At 37.9% G+C, this 18691-nt stretch overlaps 1 protein-coding gene across 1 annotated transcript; it reads right to left on the reverse strand.

Annotated features, from left to right (window-relative positions):
* Positions 1 to 314: 314 nt before the first annotated feature.
* Positions 315 to 18207, reverse strand: LOC306872503 (eukaryotic translation initiation factor 5B-like). Its single transcript, XM_079421091.1, has 24 exons — positions 18024 to 18207; positions 12468 to 12581; positions 12071 to 12146; positions 11285 to 11933; positions 10175 to 10377; positions 9943 to 10093; positions 9768 to 9860; positions 9590 to 9676; positions 9298 to 9366; positions 8899 to 9188; positions 8708 to 8815; positions 8505 to 8615; positions 8342 to 8409; positions 7883 to 8024; positions 7673 to 7804; positions 7409 to 7591; positions 7098 to 7259; positions 6861 to 6992; positions 6572 to 6703; positions 2953 to 3029; positions 2713 to 2877; positions 1945 to 2083; positions 1659 to 1820; positions 315 to 1513 (listed from the first exon to the last, which is right to left on the reverse strand). Exons 1-24 carry the CDS (start codon positions 18056 to 18058, stop codon positions 1406 to 1408), a joined length of 3588 nt encoding a protein of 1195 aa, XP_079277217.1. The 5' UTR covers positions 18059 to 18207; the 3' UTR covers positions 315 to 1405.
* Between the last annotated feature and the right edge of the window lie 484 nt (positions 18208 to 18691).

The following is an 18691-nucleotide window of genomic DNA, read 5'->3' on the forward strand; positions in this document are numbered from 1 at the left end:
TTCCAGTGAAATCCATATGTACCCCTAGCGCCACCTGCCGCTCATAAAACCCCACAGATGAATTAAGAAGTAAATTAAACTCTTTGATAAATAAATACACTTTTTTTTCCCCCGCAGGACAACGTTTGGTCACTGACTAGAATTCATTGCATTTCACATAAAGGAAAAACATTTAAGGATCTTTAGGATTTTCAAACATTTTCATAATCAAGTAGATTTTCTCTGAAATTCTAATGTAATATAGCAATAAATAAACGAATCAATATAATATTAATATACATTCTATGTGCGGCAATGAAGTACTGAAAACCATTCTGTCAATACAATTTTTAATGATTAAAACCAGCATAAATTTAATCGCCTACAACTATGTTTTATACTTAATTTTAGTAAAAAAAATAAATAAATTCCACATCACAATAATAGGGATGAGTTTTCCCACATTATAACGGACTCTTGACATTTGAGCAAAAATAATGTCACAAATCTTTGTGGTGCTCAAAAACGGTCTCCTTTTCTTTACACAAAATATAATGTCTATTTCTTCTTTTGTAATATGAACCTGTGTATTTATCACCAAAACCAAACCTTGAGAAAGAACAACATCTATAAATAGGCCATCTTTTTATTGTTGATTTTCACATGTCAATTTCTTTGATATTTCATATTCAAAATCAGGAAGGGAAGGGCCTTTCATCCAAGTTCACACACTCCGGGTGAAGGTGTGAGGAAACCCGAGAGAGGGAGAGAGAGTCTGTTTCTGGCTGGGATGATGGTTTTAAAAAGGACAATTTAAGAACTGCACTCCAGAAAGGAAGGAAAAAAGCAGGGCAAATGAAAATACTGATAAGGTAAATGTTTTTTGATATCTAAAATCCTGGTGAAATCTCCAGCGGTCATTCACGAAAGCCACACTGACTTCACTTTTGATGTAAATCTAAGGTCAGACCTCAGGCCTAAATAAGCAGCTCAAATTTAATCCAGCCATACAGTGAACTTTGTGGAGAAAACCGGATTGATCAGGAGAGAACAGGCACGTCTGGAATAACTGTAAAGGTTGTCTAACATTTCTCACTGTTTAAAACAGTGGTAATAGTTTCAGTTTCTCACAGAAAAACTTTTTTCCTTGCTTTTTATTTTGTCACCAACACTCCCCACCACCCAAAAAAAGAGTTGGAGAGGAAAAGAGGAGTGTTGTGAGTTTTCGCCCATGCACAGGAGAAACTAGTCCTCGACACAGGACTGTGCAAGTCTGTGTCGGGGTACAAATGTCCTTAAATGTATGAGCAACACTGATGACTCCAGAATCACACGTGACCTTTAGGAGTGTACAACGTATAGCGTTTGTATGTGTGCACGGGGGGCGTTTGAGATCTACGTCAGTCAGTCACAATCACTGGTGTGTTCAGATGATTTCAAAGGTTTTCTTCAGTTCCATGATTAATTGCCAGTCTGATTTCTGCATCTCGTCTCTGAACCAGTTCTTCAGAGCATCAATTGACTGACGGGTGATCTAGAAGAGATAAAGGAAGGCATTTGAGTCTCATTTAAATGACATGTGTATTAGGTTTTTCTCCAACAAATTTCAACAAAAACAAAAAACTAGGCATCCTGTGAGCTCCAGTGGCTTTATTTCAGTATGCAGGGAGAGAGTATACCTTGCTAACAAGGAAGTCTACAGATTCAAAGTGTCGGCCGTACATCTTGGGTGATTCTCCAGGAATTGGCTCTATTTTCACACAGATCTCCTGTCCTTTCTTAGCGCTATCTACAGACTTGTGATTCATTTCAATACTGGTCACAATGCCAATATCTACAAACTAAGAGAAGGAGAGAAAAGGTGGAACAAATTAATGCAAACAATATAAAGGTTTTTCCCAAAACCTGAGTTGTTCTGCTTCTTTCATTGTTGAGCTTAAAGTGTACACTCTCTACATGTCTCACCCCTTTGCTGGGCACACACAGAGGAGTGCCCGTCCTCAGTACTCCAGCCTCCACAGTGACACCCATGACTATGGGATCTCTGGAGTTGAAGATGAACTGGGGCAATATACGCAGCTTACAGGGGAACACAGCTATGTGTCTGAAAAAGAGGGAAACTTTCAGATATTCAGACTGCAAACGTTCAGGAGAAATTACCCGTTCCTCAAACAAACCACTGTAACCAAAGCCTTAAAGAATTTAGTCTTGTTTGTGACGTAAAATGATTCAATTGCCAAAAATGTTGAGTTAATGATGAATTGTACACTACCATTCAAAAGTTTGGGGTTGGTTTCTTAGATTTTTTTTTATGTTTTTGAAAGAATTCTCTAATGCTCACCAAGGCTGCATTTATTTGATCCAAAATGTACCAAAACAATATTGTAAAACATTACAACTTGTTTTCTATTTGAATATGTTTTAAAATGAAATTTATTCCTGTGATGCAGAGCTGAATATGCAGTGCCATTACTCCAGTGTCACATGATCCTTATTTTCTGCTCAAGATTATCAATGTTAAAAACAATTGCTGCTTAATATTTTTGATCGAAACTGACATTTTTCCGGATTCTGAAAACATAACATTTAAATGTCTTTACTGGTCACTTTTGAATAGTTCTGTGTTGAATAAACATTCATTTTTAGTCTTAACTAAAAAGTTTCAATTTTTGAATGGTAGTGTATGTCAATGATGAAAAAAGAAGAGGTGGATGAGGGCAGTAGATAACGCACTTGAACTCATCCTGTTTCTGTTTCTTGTAGTCTTCTCTGTATTTGGTGAAGGCGTCAAACAGATGGTAGATGATCTCAGCACTGAAAATGCGCACACCGAGGCTGTCGGCCAGCTCCTGAGAATCTCGCTCTATTTTCACATCAAAAGCCAGGATCACTGCATACCTATAGAATGAGAGAGCGAAAGATTAGGATAACAATCTCACAAGAGATATATTATGTATCAATCAGACTACATACTGTGGATCATGCTCCAACATAGCGGAAGCTTTCATGACGTCTTTCTTGTGGACAGGACCAATGTTGATGCCAGCATACTTAGAGAGACAGACAGAGAATTTAAGTGGGGATACAAACACCTGAACAGCTGATTAATGAAATGCTGATTATAAATATATTTGCATTTCATTTTATTCTTCAAAATACAATCTAATTAAAAACTGACCAATATTTGTGGACTATGTATTTTTATGCAAAATGCTACCATTAAACTTGACTGGAATCAATAGTGAATCTGTGCTACATGTGAGGAGAGCTATTTGTGCTTCGTACAGAGATGCCGTCAATTTATGGTGTCTCTTTTAGAGTAGCTCAAATGTAATTTCTTGAGTTGCAGTTGACCGATATAGATTTTTTAATGACTGAGACATAACAGTAGAATTATTAAAAAAATAATCTGAACTGGATAAAAAAAAATAAGTAAACTTTAAATGGCAACTTCCTATTATAGTATTTTTCTGAAAAAAATAAAATAAAATTCATACAAATGGTATAAGCACTGTAATATTTTATTAAACAGAACTGTTAAACTAAGACTAATGAGTAAACTAATGGAGAATGGGAGGTCCTGCGCTCAGACACTGGCTTTTTCAGTGCTGTCAAAATAAAAGTCCCACTTCTAACACATCAGCCAAACAGAAAAACTCAATTAACCAGTGCTCATAAACAATGTTCCCTCTAATTATTTTCTTGCCGAGCAAAACTTTTCTCTATTGGGCGGACATTTCGGCCACCTGAGCAAAAACATTCTTTATACCAGACCTGTACAGCGCACGCACAAAAAAATGTGCTATTTATATTTGATTTGACCCTTGATGTAACTAAATGATGTACATTTTAGGTTACCCAAGGAAACATTTTTTAACTATAATACACTGCCCTTCAAAGGTTTGGGATAAGTAAAGTTTTTGGAAGAAGTTTCTTATGCTCATCAAGGCTGTATCTAACGTTGATCCTGGAGGGCCCGGTGTCCCTGCAGAGTTTATGCTGCCTTCACGTGCTATCGGAATTATCGTAAATACACGTTTCCTGATCAGAAATTAGACGTGAGCGGCCTCTCAAGTCGTATTTACTACTGGGAAATAATTTTGATACCCAAGTTTCCGAGTCATAAACTTTAACATGGTGGAGGGGACAACCATTGCTGCTGTCAATGCTGTTCTCACAACAACTACATCCCTTTGTCTTGTCACTAGTGTATTTATAGGCTAGATATGAACGATCATTCGAAGCATATTGTGTGTTTTATAAGAAGTGAAATAAACATGTATTTCAACGAAATTCCAGAATTGTCAGTAAACTGCATGTATAGTGCGGTGAATGTTTATATGATTGTCACTTGAATACGATAAGCTCGTAATCACAACTTCATAAGTGGGAAATAGGAAGTTTCCGATAGCATGTGAAGGCAGCATTAGCTCCAACCCTAATCAAACACACCTGAACCAGCTAATCAAGGTCTTCAAGATGCAGGCTGTGTCCAAATTCAGGGTCTGCATCCTCCTTAGGATCCTTCCTACCCGGTTGAAGGAGGAGGGATCCTCCGACGTCCGCAAAACCCGGAAGTCGGTGTTTGTGAATTTGGACAGCCTACCCTTCTTTCAGTTCCCTCCCTTACCCGTTGCTCATATCCTGTCGCCTAGCAACTGTGACAGCGCCAAGCAAGAAGTGGGAAAATGGACAAACAAAGAGTTATTCTCCTCATTTTAATTATTTTGGAAGAAATAAAGCAATTAAATAAATTAAATACTTTCTTTGCTCGTTGTCGGAGAGTTTTTTATATCAGACTACAAGACAGTCACATCCAGGTAAGCCATTATAGCCTATTTTTATTTGTTTTTAAGTATTCTACTAATTTCTCCTACAAATTCATTGAGCCGAAGCATAAACTTTAGCTTGTTTTGTCAGAGAAACTCCTCTACCACTCCGCTACCGCTCGCTTCGTCCGCCATTACGCTCTGCCGAAAAGAATTATGGGATAGGTAGGACGGGAAAGGATCCACCACACCCATCCTTCCAATTCGGGGAAAAGGAGGACGTATTTGTGGGCCGCATTTGAAGGATCCTACGAATTTGGACAGCCTTCGTCGCGGCGCTGTGACGTAACATCCTTCAAATGAGTACTCCGAAGGATGCAGACCCTGAATTTGGACACAGCCGCAGTTAGGTATTTTTTTTCAGGGTTGGAGGCTAACTCTGCAGGACTTCAGCACTCCAGGATCCATGTTCCCCACCCCTGATCTATTTGATTTTCCATTTTAATATACTTTAAAATATAATTTATTCCTGTGAAGCAAAGCTGAATTTTCAGCATCATTACTCCTGTCTTCAGTGTCACATGATCCTTCAGAAATCATTCTAATATGCTGATTTATAATCAATATTGGAAACATTTGTGCTGCTTAATATTTTTTGGGACCTGTCATATTTTTTCAGGATTCTTTGATAATTAAAAAGTTAAAAATAACTGTTTATTAAAACTGAAATTTTGTGTTACAATACACACTACTATTCATAAGTTTGGGGTCCGTACATTTTTTTTTTTTTAAGAAATTAATACTTTTATTCAGCAAGGATGTGTTAAATGGATAAAAAGTGAGTGTAAAGACATAAATTGTTAGAAAATATTTATATTTTGAATTAATGTTGCTCTTTTCAACTTTGCATTAATCAAAGAAAAAAGTATCACATGTTCCAAAAATAATATGAAGCAGCACAAACAGTTTCAACACTCATAATAAATCAACATACTAGAATGATTTCTGAAGGATCATGTGACACTGAAGACAGGAGTAGTAATGCTGAAAATTTAGCTTTGCTTCACAGGAATAAATTATATTTAAAGCATATTAAAATAGGAAACCAATATTAGAAATAGCAATAATATTTCACAATATTATTGGTTTGTTTTTCTGTATTTTTGATTGAATAAATACAGCGTTAATGAGCATATGAGACTCCCATTAAAACAAGGTCAATTATTTATTAGGTTTATAATATAGGCCTAACATTATATAATATAACATCAAAACAAACTGAAGCATTTAAACTGAGATCTGCAATTTAAATATTTTCAAAAAACGTGAATTCTTATATAGCTGTCTAAACATCCCTATGAAATACAGTTTGCACAATACACCTGTGTGTTAATGTAAATGTCTCAGTTTTGTGCCCATCATCTGCTATTTCCAGCACTTAATCAAGCCACTCTTCTTTAATACATGAGGACGTTTTATGTCACGCCATTGTGTTGGCTCTCGATTTGAGCCATTTCTTCCGCAACCATTGAAGTATTCGGTTTCTATAGCGACTCATTCGGCACACATCATTCTCTTTCTACGAAACCTTTACCGCATTCACCGGTTCTAACTCTGTAACGGTTTACCCGAGCATTGCAATTCTTTAGTTTTTACTAGAATACAATGAAATGGCTTTCCCAACTCATTTTTGCATGTGCGTGCGCGCAGATTAGAGGAAACATTGCTTATAAACTTAAAAATAGTGGCTGATATATCTATACGTCAATAAAAGATTATAAAAGGGGTTTTATGAGAGTATGTGTGAGTGTTTGAAAGCTTACAGGCACTTTGGATGTACGCAAGAACTCCAGCAGAGCTTCCAGAGAGCCAAGTGTGGAGGCCTGCACATACACACCCTTCTCCTCTAGCTTTATGGCATTCAGAGTCTGTTTCAGCTCCCGGATCAACTCGTCCTATAAACAACCAACATCAGCATGCAGGAATGGTCACCAATGTAGCAATAAGATTAACTGTTAATTCTGACTTTTGACTGATTAAAGACAAAGAAAAGCAGAATGTTCTTAAAGAGAGAGGGACATGACTGATTGGTTTGTAAAGTAACACAGTTACCTTCAGCACTGGAATTTCATCCTCTTTATGAGCGACGAGGAGGGGCAGACCTGCCAGCGTCTTCTCCAGATCTTTTCCCAGGATCTTGACTCCCTGAGCCGTAGATACTTCTTTATGCTTCTCATACTGATTCTGTACCCAGAGAGCAGAAAAACATAACGAGTTACAAACAAGCTCAGAGTTTTAAATCGCAACATAGCGGATACAGCAAACTAAACATATAACTGTGCATAAGACCTTCACTCGGAGCTCTTTCAGGGGTGGTGGGAGGAGCAACCCTCTGATCTGAGTGACGATTGGTCCGTCCACACCGGGGACGATAATAGTCTCGCCTTCCCGTAGACAACCATTGATCAGGATGACGTCTACCGTCGTACCCATTCCAGGTAGAGCTTTTACCTAAGATATAGAAGATGGACAGCAGAGGTTATATTATAGCTGGGCTCCATGGGAAGGAAAAAAAAAAAAAAAAACCTATTGTGATTAAACATACCAAACCAGACTGTCACGACTTGTTAGCAGGAACTCATTTAAGCTTGTTCTCTTACCTCCATGACCTGCGCCCGAAGTTCATCACAATGAGCCAGTCGGCGAGCCAGCATGGTCTGAGTGAGCTCAACCAGGAGGCCAATGAGGTTCCCCATCCCATCACCCGAGTGGGCTGAGGTGGGAACCAGGGACACAAATGTACGAGGGTCTTTGTTCTCGTAGAACAGGGCAGCATTAAGTCCCTGAAGGTTGAACGAGACAGCACTTGTATATAAAACTCAACAGTAAATGTGACTGTACTGTACAAGACTATGACAACAGACCTGCTGCGCAAACTCCACGATGACAGCTTTAGCCCTCTCATCAAACTCATCCTTGGTGTTTTTCTTCTGCTTCTTCAGTGTGGCCACCACGTCTGTGTCTGGACTCTTCTTCCAGTCGTACAGACGGTCAATCTGAGAAAAAAAACACATTAGTATTTAAATACTTGCTGCAATCATCAGTATCAGTGTTCGGTAGTCAGTATCTGGTACCTTGTTAAGTGCTACTATGAAGGGGCATTTCTTCTCCTTCAGCAGGTTGATGGATTCGATTGTCTGTGGCTCTAAACCGTGCATGATATCCACCACCAGGATGGCAATGTCACACAGAGAACTACCCCTGTTCCTCAGATTACTGAAGGGTGGAGAAGAGTGCCATTAAACATACAAACACTATAAAAATTGTTTAAAAACCCATGGTGACTGATATGGGTTTTCTACAGTATCTACATATTTTATAAACTTTATAACAGGCAAGTTAACATTTAATACAAATTTTCATATAAAAACATAAATAACCATTAATAACAATTTTTGGAATTGGTAAGATTTGTTCAAGAAGTCTCTTAAGCTTAACAAGGCTGCATTTACTTGATCAAAAATACAGTAAAACAGTAATATTTTTTAAATAAATAGCAAAAATAAAAATAAAATAAATAGCACGGTGTGTACCTGAAGGACTCGTGTCCAGGTGTGTCAATAATGAGCATGCCAGGAATCTTCACGTTCTCCTTGTCAAACTAATACAAATTCACAAACACATGCCTTAATAACCTTGAAGAATCCCATGGGAAAAAACAGAATGAGAAAATATGTATTACAGAAAGACACATACATTTTTCACCATCTTGATTTGTTCTAATATGGTTTCCAGGGGCACATTAGTGGCTCCGATTTGCTGTGTGATCCCACCAGCCTCACCATCCTGAACATGTGTGTGTCTCAGCTGACAAACAGAGAAGAAGAAAACACTATTTAAATTTTTTTTTTTTTTAAAACACAGGTGCTGAAGTCCACATCAGGCACTTTGAAACGCACCTTATCCAGGATTTTGGTCTTCCCCGTGTCTACATGACCCAGCACACAAACCACAGGAGCTCGGAGCTTGTCCAAATTAATGTTCTTCAGGTTTTCCTGCCTTCGTTTCTGAACACAAAAAAAAACACGGTTGATTCCACCTCGTTTACTAAAATGTGTGTGTATATATGTGCAAAAGACAGTATGCGTACTTCTATGCGTCTCTTGGCCTTGTCATAAAGTTTCTCTTCTTTGCTTCGGTCATCGTCCGAATCGCTCTCACTGCTCGACTCGGAGCTCTGCTCTTTTCTTGCTTTATTTGTGGTCATCTTGTTGCTGCTGTCTTTGTTGTCCACCTCATCCTCGCTCTCCTCCTCTCCTTCATCCTCCTCTTCTTCCTCTTCTTCATCCTCCTCTTCATCGTCCTCTTCCTCACTAGCGTTCTCTTGGTCTTCAGCAGGTTTCTGTGTTTCCTTCACCTCGATGTGAACCTTCTTCATCTCTGTGAACGCACAAATGTCAAATTAATCAGCACTCACAACAAACCACCACCAAATTACTTTATGGTTTTAAAAGACATGTATCCGCGGCAAAGCATGCTTTACACCCACCTTTCTCCTCATCGCTGACCATGGCCTCCCAATCGTCCAGATCAGCACCCTCCACTTTTGGCTCCTTAACTGTTAATAGTAATCATAATAGCAATACAAATAAGCGATATTTTAGACATTTTGTAATATACACATTTTACACTCGAGTTTTTATAAAGTCAAGTTTTGTTGTGCAGCATTGTAAATGACAATATAATGGCAAAAATTTCTTAATGGCTCAATTGTAATTACAATGTTACCATGTAATAAAACATTTCAAAGGGACCTAAATTTGAGAAATTAAAGTAATTACCTTGCTCTGCTTCAGGTTTGTCCACTGCCATCTCTGTTGTGATTGGCTGAGGAGTCTCTGATGTGGGTGATACCACTTCTGAAGTTTCTAATATAAGCAATGAAAAATGTTAGGATGTCTTTAACCATTCTTGACTACTACAGGTAAATACACAGAAAGAAACAGGTCGAGATCTAACCTTCATGAGTTTGTGCTGTTGGCTTCTTTTTTCTCTTATCAGAGTAAACAGGCTTCTTCTTTGGCATTGCATCTTTGGATGGCACTTCAACACCTGAGAGGAAGCCAATGACACCATTAGCTCCAAAAATATTTACCATTTCTTTCATGAAAGCTGCTGTCAGTCATGTTCTCACCCTGAGCCTGCAGCGCTCGCAGCGTGGCTTCTGCTCTGGCTCGAGCCTCTTTCTGGGCCTTGGTAAGGAGCTTTCCCTCCTTCTTTAGCCTTTCTTTTCTCTCCTTGTCCTTTTGTTTCTTCTTCTCTTTCCTCTCGGCCTCTAGACGCTCCTGTGGATGAAGGTTTCAGAGATGAAGGAACGATAACGATTTTGACAGCATGAGCTTGAATGACTGAGTCTTTCCACTGACCTGCTCCTGTCTCTGAGCCTCCAGCTCCTCCAGCTGTCGCTGTCTCTCCTCCTCTTCTCTTTTGGCTCGTTCCTCCTCCTCCTTCATTTTGGCTAGGGCCTCTTGCATTGCTTTGACTGTTGCTTTGCTGGGACCCTTTTTTTTCTCCTCCTTCATACCTTTCTTCTTCTTGTCCTTTTTCTTTTTGTCCCCCTCAGCCTCCTCTGTGCAAAAACAGAGCAATATTCACAATCATGCTGCTTTAATCAACTTAGTTTCTTATACTGTGTTTGACTTTGTTTTTGTTTTTATCACCCCTTGCCTCATGACTTGCACGTTTTAGAGCTTTAAGACTTCAGTAACATAAATGGCATTACAACTGGCAAGTTTGAATAATTTCCATGAAACAGCTCATTCAAAATTCTGTGATTCAAACAACCATGCCAAATTATTTTTTCCAAGTGCTAAAAAGAAAGAGGAATAAATATACACAAAATAGTGTCTGTGGGTTTGAATAAATCTTTTCCTTCATTTTAGAAAATACATGAATACATAAATATCAAAAGACACACACACTAGCATTCAAACGTTTGGGGTCAGTAGGGATCTTTAATGTTTTTAAACCAGTTTCTTGTGCTCAGGCTGCATTTATTTGATAAAAAAAAGTAATAATAATATTATAAAAAAAATTGTAACTACTTGAAATATCTATTTTCTACTGCAATATATTTTAAAATGCAACTTATTCCTATGATGCAAAGCTGAATTTTCAGCATCATTACTCCAGTCTTCAGTGTCACATGATCCTTCAGAAATCATTCTAATATACTGATTTACTGCTCAAGAAACATTGCTTATTATAAAAAATGTTGAAAACAGTTGTACTGATCATATTGTAGTGAAAACAGTGATTCATTTTTTCAGGATTCTTCAATGAATAGAAAAATTCAGACAAACAGCATTTATTTGCAATAGAAATCTTATAGAGATAGCCATTGCTGTCTGTTTTGATCATTTTAATGCATTCTTGCAGAATAGTAATAATAATAAAAAAATCCCAAACTGCCACTGCCCTTTAAATGGTAGTGTTCATATACACATACATAAACACTCTTGAGAGGACAATCTGACCTTCTCCCTGGACATCAGCTCCATCCTGCTCCACTGAAGCCTCAGCCTCAATTTTCTTGCTCTCTTCTGTGGAAGGTGTGGTAGCAGGTTTCCCGGTCTCCTTCTTAAAGGTCTCCTCTTCTTTCTCTTTCTTAGCTCTCTGCTTGGCTTTCTCCTCCTCTTTCTTCTTCCTCTCCCTCTCTTTTTTCTCTGCTTTCTTCTGCGCAGCTGTCTTCACCTTGAAGGCCGATTCTTCTCCTTCGTCTTCCTCACTGTCTGGTTTAGTTTTGACTTTAATTTTCTTCTTGCGTGCGGCTTGAGAATCATCGTCTGATTCATCATTGTCACCCGCTCTTTCACCCTTCTTCGCACCTCCATCTTCATCGTCCTCTGAGTCAGATGCACCCTTTTGTCCACCTTTCTTATTAAGCTTAGGTTTCGGCCATGACCGTGAACCCTCGTCCTCAGAGTCTGAAGCAGCACCAGCAGGAGCGGGAGCCGCCACCGTCTCGGTGTCTTTCGCCCTGTGCTCGTTTTCCATGTCGTTCTGACCCTGATCTTCATCTCCTTCCTCATCCTCTAGATTTGCCTTTTTACCCTTCTTGGCCTTCTTCTTGTCCGCTTTACTCAGAGCGGCCTCGGGTTCAGCGTCCACTACTGAATCAGATTTCTAAGACAGAAAAGCAAGGAGAAATTGCTGTCGATGGCACATGACTCAGCTTGTAAAATTGGCACTATCAGAAGAGAGAGCAAAACAAAGACAATGCATGCTGAACGTGATTATCAGTTTATGTTAATGAAGAATACCTTTTCTGCTTCTTTAGACTTTACTCCTTGGTTTTCTATTGACAGTGCCTCCAGTTCTTTCTGGATCTCATCCTCACTGCAAGTAAAAGAGACCATCATTAATTCCCAAACACTTACATTCATGTTCAAAAGTTTAGGGTGCATAAGATTAATTCAATTAATTAATAGTTTTATCCCACAAGGATGTAGTGAACTCCGTGCTAAAAGTCTTTGTTTATATACACATAAATATACACAGTACACACATATACTATGCAAACAAAAACTTGATTAATCGTTTGACAGCACTAATTAAACTATTTAGAAGTGACAGTGAATACATTTATAATGTTATAAAAATTCTATAAAAAGGCTTTTGGAACTGTGTTAGTGTTGGAGGAAAGGAGTGAAGACCTACTCAAAGTCATCTTTCTTGATTTTCTTTTTCTTGCTCTTTTTGTTCTGCTCCTTGCCTGCTCCCGCACCTTCAATTTCAGCTGCAAGCGCGTCGATGTCAACGTCGTCTTTGGCACTATGAAAAGCAGAAAATAATATTTTACATTTTTGCCATATTACAACCACTATATTGAGCTATACTCATAAACTGGGCTATTAGTTAGTTTTTTTACAGCACATGAATGAGAAACTTAAAATCCTTTTTTCCATGCCTTTTAGATTTGAGGTCATCTACATGTTAGTGTACTTCCAAAAGTTGACTAAATTTGAATTACAAACATCAAAATTACAGTTTGCCTATACACTATAGCAATGAGGACACATCTTGCATCACCAATTTTTCTTGAATCAAAAAACGCATTACACCAGCAGCACAGATGCATATTACATCCCTAAACACCACTCTAGATAACCAATGAAAGCACAAAGCAATATATATACACAAAAACTGATAATATTAAACACCTAAACTCAAATACCTTACCAATCAAGTCAAACACAGCAATGATGAGGAAGTGAACTTGTGCTGCTTATATAGTGGAGCCTAAAGCCCTCCTTGCATGCTTGTTGCATCAGAAAGGGAAAATTACAGTCATCACGGGGCAAATCCCTCACACACATAAACCTGCTGCCCTCAGCAAACACAGAGCAGGTAATGAAACAACAGTTAGTCCAAAGATGGACAAATGACTTGAATGAATGGAGAAGAGATGGAGGAATGCTTAATAAAAGTTCAAATATGTTTTAGCAGACCACAGTTCTTTGACGCAATGCAAAGCCTTTTTACCAAAGGGCAGCAATGGTCTTTAAGTAACAGGTAATCTTGTTTTGATGCTACTCTCGATAATTCATGGCTGGATTGCATGACATCTTTTGAGATTACTGGAAAAGGAAATGACATGGCAACCAGCACTTAAGGGTTAGCATAGGTTAACACCCTCATTAGGGCGATAATCAACTTAACCACCTCCCACAAGGCCAAAAAACCAAGAATCTGCTCAGCATCAGACCCAGACAAATTTAGCCATTCAAGCAACTGAGTTCAGAGAGCGAAAAGAAAATTCAGGTCAAACCAGGTGAAACTGCTGTCCCACATTGGCCAGTATTAGAGCAAAACCTAAAATCTACATATTAAATTCAACCTAATACATTAAAAACAAAGCAAAAAGAAAATTTCTTTAAACAAGTGGAACATAAAAGCAGACAATCAATCACTTTCAATGTACAGATTTTTATATAATCATTACAATTAGGTACTGAATAACTTAATCCAATCTGAACCAGATAAAAAACAAGGTAAATTGTTTTTCGGTAAAATTCGGCAAAATCATTATGCCAAGTACTCCTGCCAAAAAAGTATTTATACATGGATATTATACATATGTACACAGTCACACATACAATATATATATAAAATGTGTGTGTGTGTGTGTGTGAGAGAATGTATATACAGGTGCTGGTCATAAAATTAGAATATCATGAAAAAGTTGATTTATTTCAGTAATACCATTCAAAAAGTGAAACTTGCATATTAGATTAATTCATTACACACAGACTGATATATTTCAAATGTTTATTTCCTTTCATTTTGATGATTATAACTGACAACTAATGAAAGTCCCAAATTCAGTATCTCAGAAAATTAGAATATTGTGAAAATGTTCAATATTGAAGACCCCTGGTGCCACACTCTAATCAGCTAATTAACTCAAAACACCTGCAAAAGCCTTTAAATGGTCTCTCAGTCTAGTTCTGTAGGCTACACAATCATTGGGAAGACTGCTGACTTGACAGTTGTCCAAAAGACTACCATTGACACCTTGCGCAAGGAGGGCAAGACACAAAAGGTCATTGCTAAAGAGGCTGGCTGTTCACAGAGCTCTGTGTCCAAGCATATTAATAGAGAGGCGAAGGGAAGGACAAGATGTGGTAGAAAAAAGTGTAAAAGCAATAGGGATAACCGCACCCTGGAGAGGATTGTGAAACAAAACCCATTCAAAAATGTGGGGGAGATTCACAAAGAGTGGACTGCAGCTGGAGTCAGTGCTTCAAGAACCACCACGAACAGACGTATGCAAGACATGGGTTTCAGCTGTCGCATTCCTTGTGTCAAGCCACTCTTGAACAAGAGACAGCGTCAGAAGCGTCTTGACTGGGCTAAAGACAAAAAGGACTGGATTGCTGCTGAGTGGTCCAAAGTTATGTTCTCTGATGAAAGTAAATTTTGCATTTCCTTTGGAAATCAAGGTCCCAGAGTCTGGAGGAAGGGAGGAGAGGCACATAATCCATGTTGCTTGAGGTCCAGTGTAAAGTTTCCACAGTCATTGATGGTTTGGGGTGCCATGTCATCTGCTGGTGTTGGTTCATTGTGTTTTCTGAGGTCCAAGGTCAACGCAGCCATCTACCAGGACGTTTTAGAGCACTTCATGCTTCCTGCTGCTGACCAACTTTATGGAGATGCAGATTTCATTTTCCAACAGGACTTGGCACCTGCACACACTGCCAAAGCTACCAGTACCTGGTTTATGGACCATGGTATCCCTGTTCTTGATTGGCCAGCAAACTCGCCTGACCTTAACCCCATAGAAAACCTATGGGGTATTGTGAAGAGGAAGATGCAATACGCCAGACCCAACAATTCAGAAGAGCTGAAGGCCACTATCAGAGCAACATGGGCTCTCATAACACCTGAGCAGTGCCACAGACTGATCGACTCCATGCCACGCCGCATTGCTGCAGTAATCCAGGCCAAAGGAGCCCCAACTAAATATTGAGTGCTGTACATGCTCATACTTTTCATGTTCATACTTTTCAGTTGGCCAACATTTCTAAAAATCTTAATTGATATTCAAATTTTCTGAGATACTGAATTTGGGACTTTCATTAGTTGTCAGTTATAATCATCAAAATGAAAGGAAATAAACATTTGAAATATATCAGTCTGTGTGTAATGAATGAATCTAATATACAAGTTTCACTTTTTGAATGGTATTACTGAAATAAATCAACTTTTTCATGATATTCTAATTTTATGACCAGCACCTGTATAAGAGTTCAGATGCAAAAGCCATCTAGGGCTGCCACTAATGACTATTTTGATTAATCTATTGACAAATTTTTAGATTAATCGTTTAATCTAAACGATTAATTTCCCGCAAGAAAAAAAAATTAACAGTTTTACTAAATATTTTATTAAACCAAATAAAATCCAAATGTCTAAGAAATCCTTTTTTAAAGCAAAAGTGAAGTGCAACAGAGTGCAAGAAGCAAGTGTCCATCTCATAGTCCAAATCACTGAAATCCCAGTTCAGTATTATAGTGTGAGAATGACAACATATCCACGTGTTCTAGTCTAATAATAATACAATTATAATCAAAAAACACTTTTTTGAAAACAATTTACCAGAATTTATTTAGGTGAAAATGTAAATGTGCAGTATTTCTGAAAAATACTTTTTAAAATATAAAATCAATTAATTGGAGATGCTTTTTATTATTAAAATTTAATGGAACAATTAAAATGGAATCCAGAAAATAATGGAAAACAGAATTTGGTACAGATAAAACTGTAAAACTCAATTAGACAGGCCTTTTGGTTAATAAAATTTAAAAAACTGAATTTGGAAATAAAACGGATTTCATAGGGCCCTATAATTATTATTATTACTATAATATTTTTTGTGGTAATAAAAAATTATTTAAGTGAACAATAGCTTTTAAAATGACTTAAAATACATATAATAGCAATGATGCAATAATAATTAGTTCAAATATAGTAAAAGCAAGAAATCATATGGTTTTATTGAGCAAAACTGTTAAAATACATAATTATTAAACAACAGAGCTAATGTAGATTATGCATAAGCCGACGGCCGGATGATTATTTTTACACATTACTGTTTAATATTGACCAAGCACCATTTAATTCAAACGTACACTTAATCTTTAATATTTGTCCATTTCTTTAGGACAGAAATGCTACAGCCGCTGTAATTAAATGAATATGTGGACATTAAACCGTGTAAACTCAGAGTGAGGGATTGAGCTTTTATTTTGAAATAAATTACCTTACAAATCTGATGAAATGGCGCACGTTGCGTTCCCAGATGAACTTATAATAAACACAAACTCACAACAACATGCAGAGATGAGTTTGAGATGCTCCACATGTAAATGATAACAGTTTCTGTGAACAGATCCGCTGTGAGACGCATGTAAATAATTAAAGAGCATATACTGTGAGAACTGCATCGCATATAATTATTTAATTAAATCTTAAATAAATTAAATGTGATTTTTAAATGGGTTTAATATATCATGCAGGCTAGGAAAATAGTCTAAAAATGTGTTTTATGGATTCTCGTCCGTGAAATGCGCCACTTCCGGTATTTTGCCGGTCAGTCGACGATTTTTAAAAATTGACTAGTCGACGAAATGCGACAGCCCTAGTGCCATCTGAAATTTTCTTCCAAAATGAGCATTTTCTCAGGCTCTCGTGTGTGGGTTCAGTTATTTAACTTGTGTTTTATCAATTAATAAGTTCTGTTCATTGTCATTAAAGTGAAATAACTGAATTTCAGATGGCACAAAGGCTTTTGCATCTGAACTCTTCATACATACAAAGAGAGAGACCCATTTGTTAGCCTGTGTCATCAATGAAACGTTAATAACTTCCCTAATTCCAGCCAAATATACTATATCAATTTACAAAATACATGTAGTATCTCACAGACAAGTACATTTTAGCAATTCCAGCAACCCTGACAGAATACACACACTCACACTACAGCTGAAAATTATAAATACAACCTGGATTGAATTATCAATAATCAGAAATCCTCAATATTGTCAGTTTGACAGGTGCAATTTAACATTTAACAATTACATCCCCTTGATCTCAGTGGGACAGTTCATCCTGCCCAACTCAGCTGGTGCCAGACTGCCACAGTCCTGGAAGAATTTGAACATTTTCACAAGCCGAGATTTCTGCCTCTCACTGTTTCTACATGACCAAAGGTCGACGGCATCCCACAGAAGAGCGTTTTCCTGAAGACAAAGCGCCGAGCAGCACAATAGAAACGGATGAGGTTGCACTGCCAGGCGAGAAATCAAACACTGTGTGCAATACACAGAAGACACTGCCCTTAAAAACTAGGGTCTTCTGCGCTCGGACAGCAGATCTAATCTAACACTAACAGCTGCTGGATCTAGACTCAAGGGGGCTAGCAAGATCTGCTCGTTTCTCATTTTAAAGCCACCAACGTGAAAAATACGCAATGCTCACAATAAATTACCCAGTCTAGACGTAAATGTCAGTGATCAGCTGATGATATTGCTCAGTATCGTAATGAGTAAGACAGGCCTAAGCAAGGCGGCACATGAACTCATGTCCATCAGAAGCTAGCCAGGTGGCTAACAGTGTGTCTCTTCTCACATTAACCTGTCAAGATTATAAACAGCACGGTCTTTCTGCTGTTAACAGAGTCCGTGTTACGCATTCGCCAGTGTCCTAACTTACCCGTCTTCTCCCTTATTTTTCTGTTTCTTTCCCATTATGTCTGTATGGCTGTAACCTCCTCGTTGTGGTGCAGTGTTAGCACTTCAAGTTAGTCGTGCTCGCATTGCGCATGCGCACTTGACAATGAATAATAGCGCACCGCGGCCTCAGCGCAGATCTTTAGCGCACATGGATAACGTTCTTCTTCTTCTTCTTATTATTATTGGTTTTATGGCGGATTGCAATCATGATTTATCAGGTGCATACCGCCACCTACTGTACCGGAGTATGCAGCATGGATTAGCCTATATCTCAATGATTCCACTCAAATATAAATATATATATATATTTTTTTTAAATAATATTTTCAATGTTATCTAAATCCTATAACATACCCCTGGATCCTTCAGATATTCCACAACAGCATCCTGTGCATCTTTTACCCCTTCTCCTGTTGTTCCCAAAACACCCTCAAGGTTCCATTTTCTTCCTGTCTGGTTTATCTTTTGCTTTAATCTAATCCTCTCTTCTCTATACTTCCTACAATGCAGCAGTATATGTTCTACATTTTGTGTGATTTTACATTCCATACATTCATCTGATTTACTTTTACCTAACAAACACCATGTTTTATTTAGCCCTGTATGGTGAAACCTCAGCCTGGTTAAAACTGTCTCCTCCTTTCTATT

The sequence above is a fragment of the Barbus barbus genome (assembly GCF_936440315.1).
Source record: "Barbus barbus genome assembly, chromosome: 7".
Classification (NCBI taxonomy): Eukaryota; Metazoa; Chordata; class Actinopteri; order Cypriniformes; family Cyprinidae; genus Barbus; species Barbus barbus.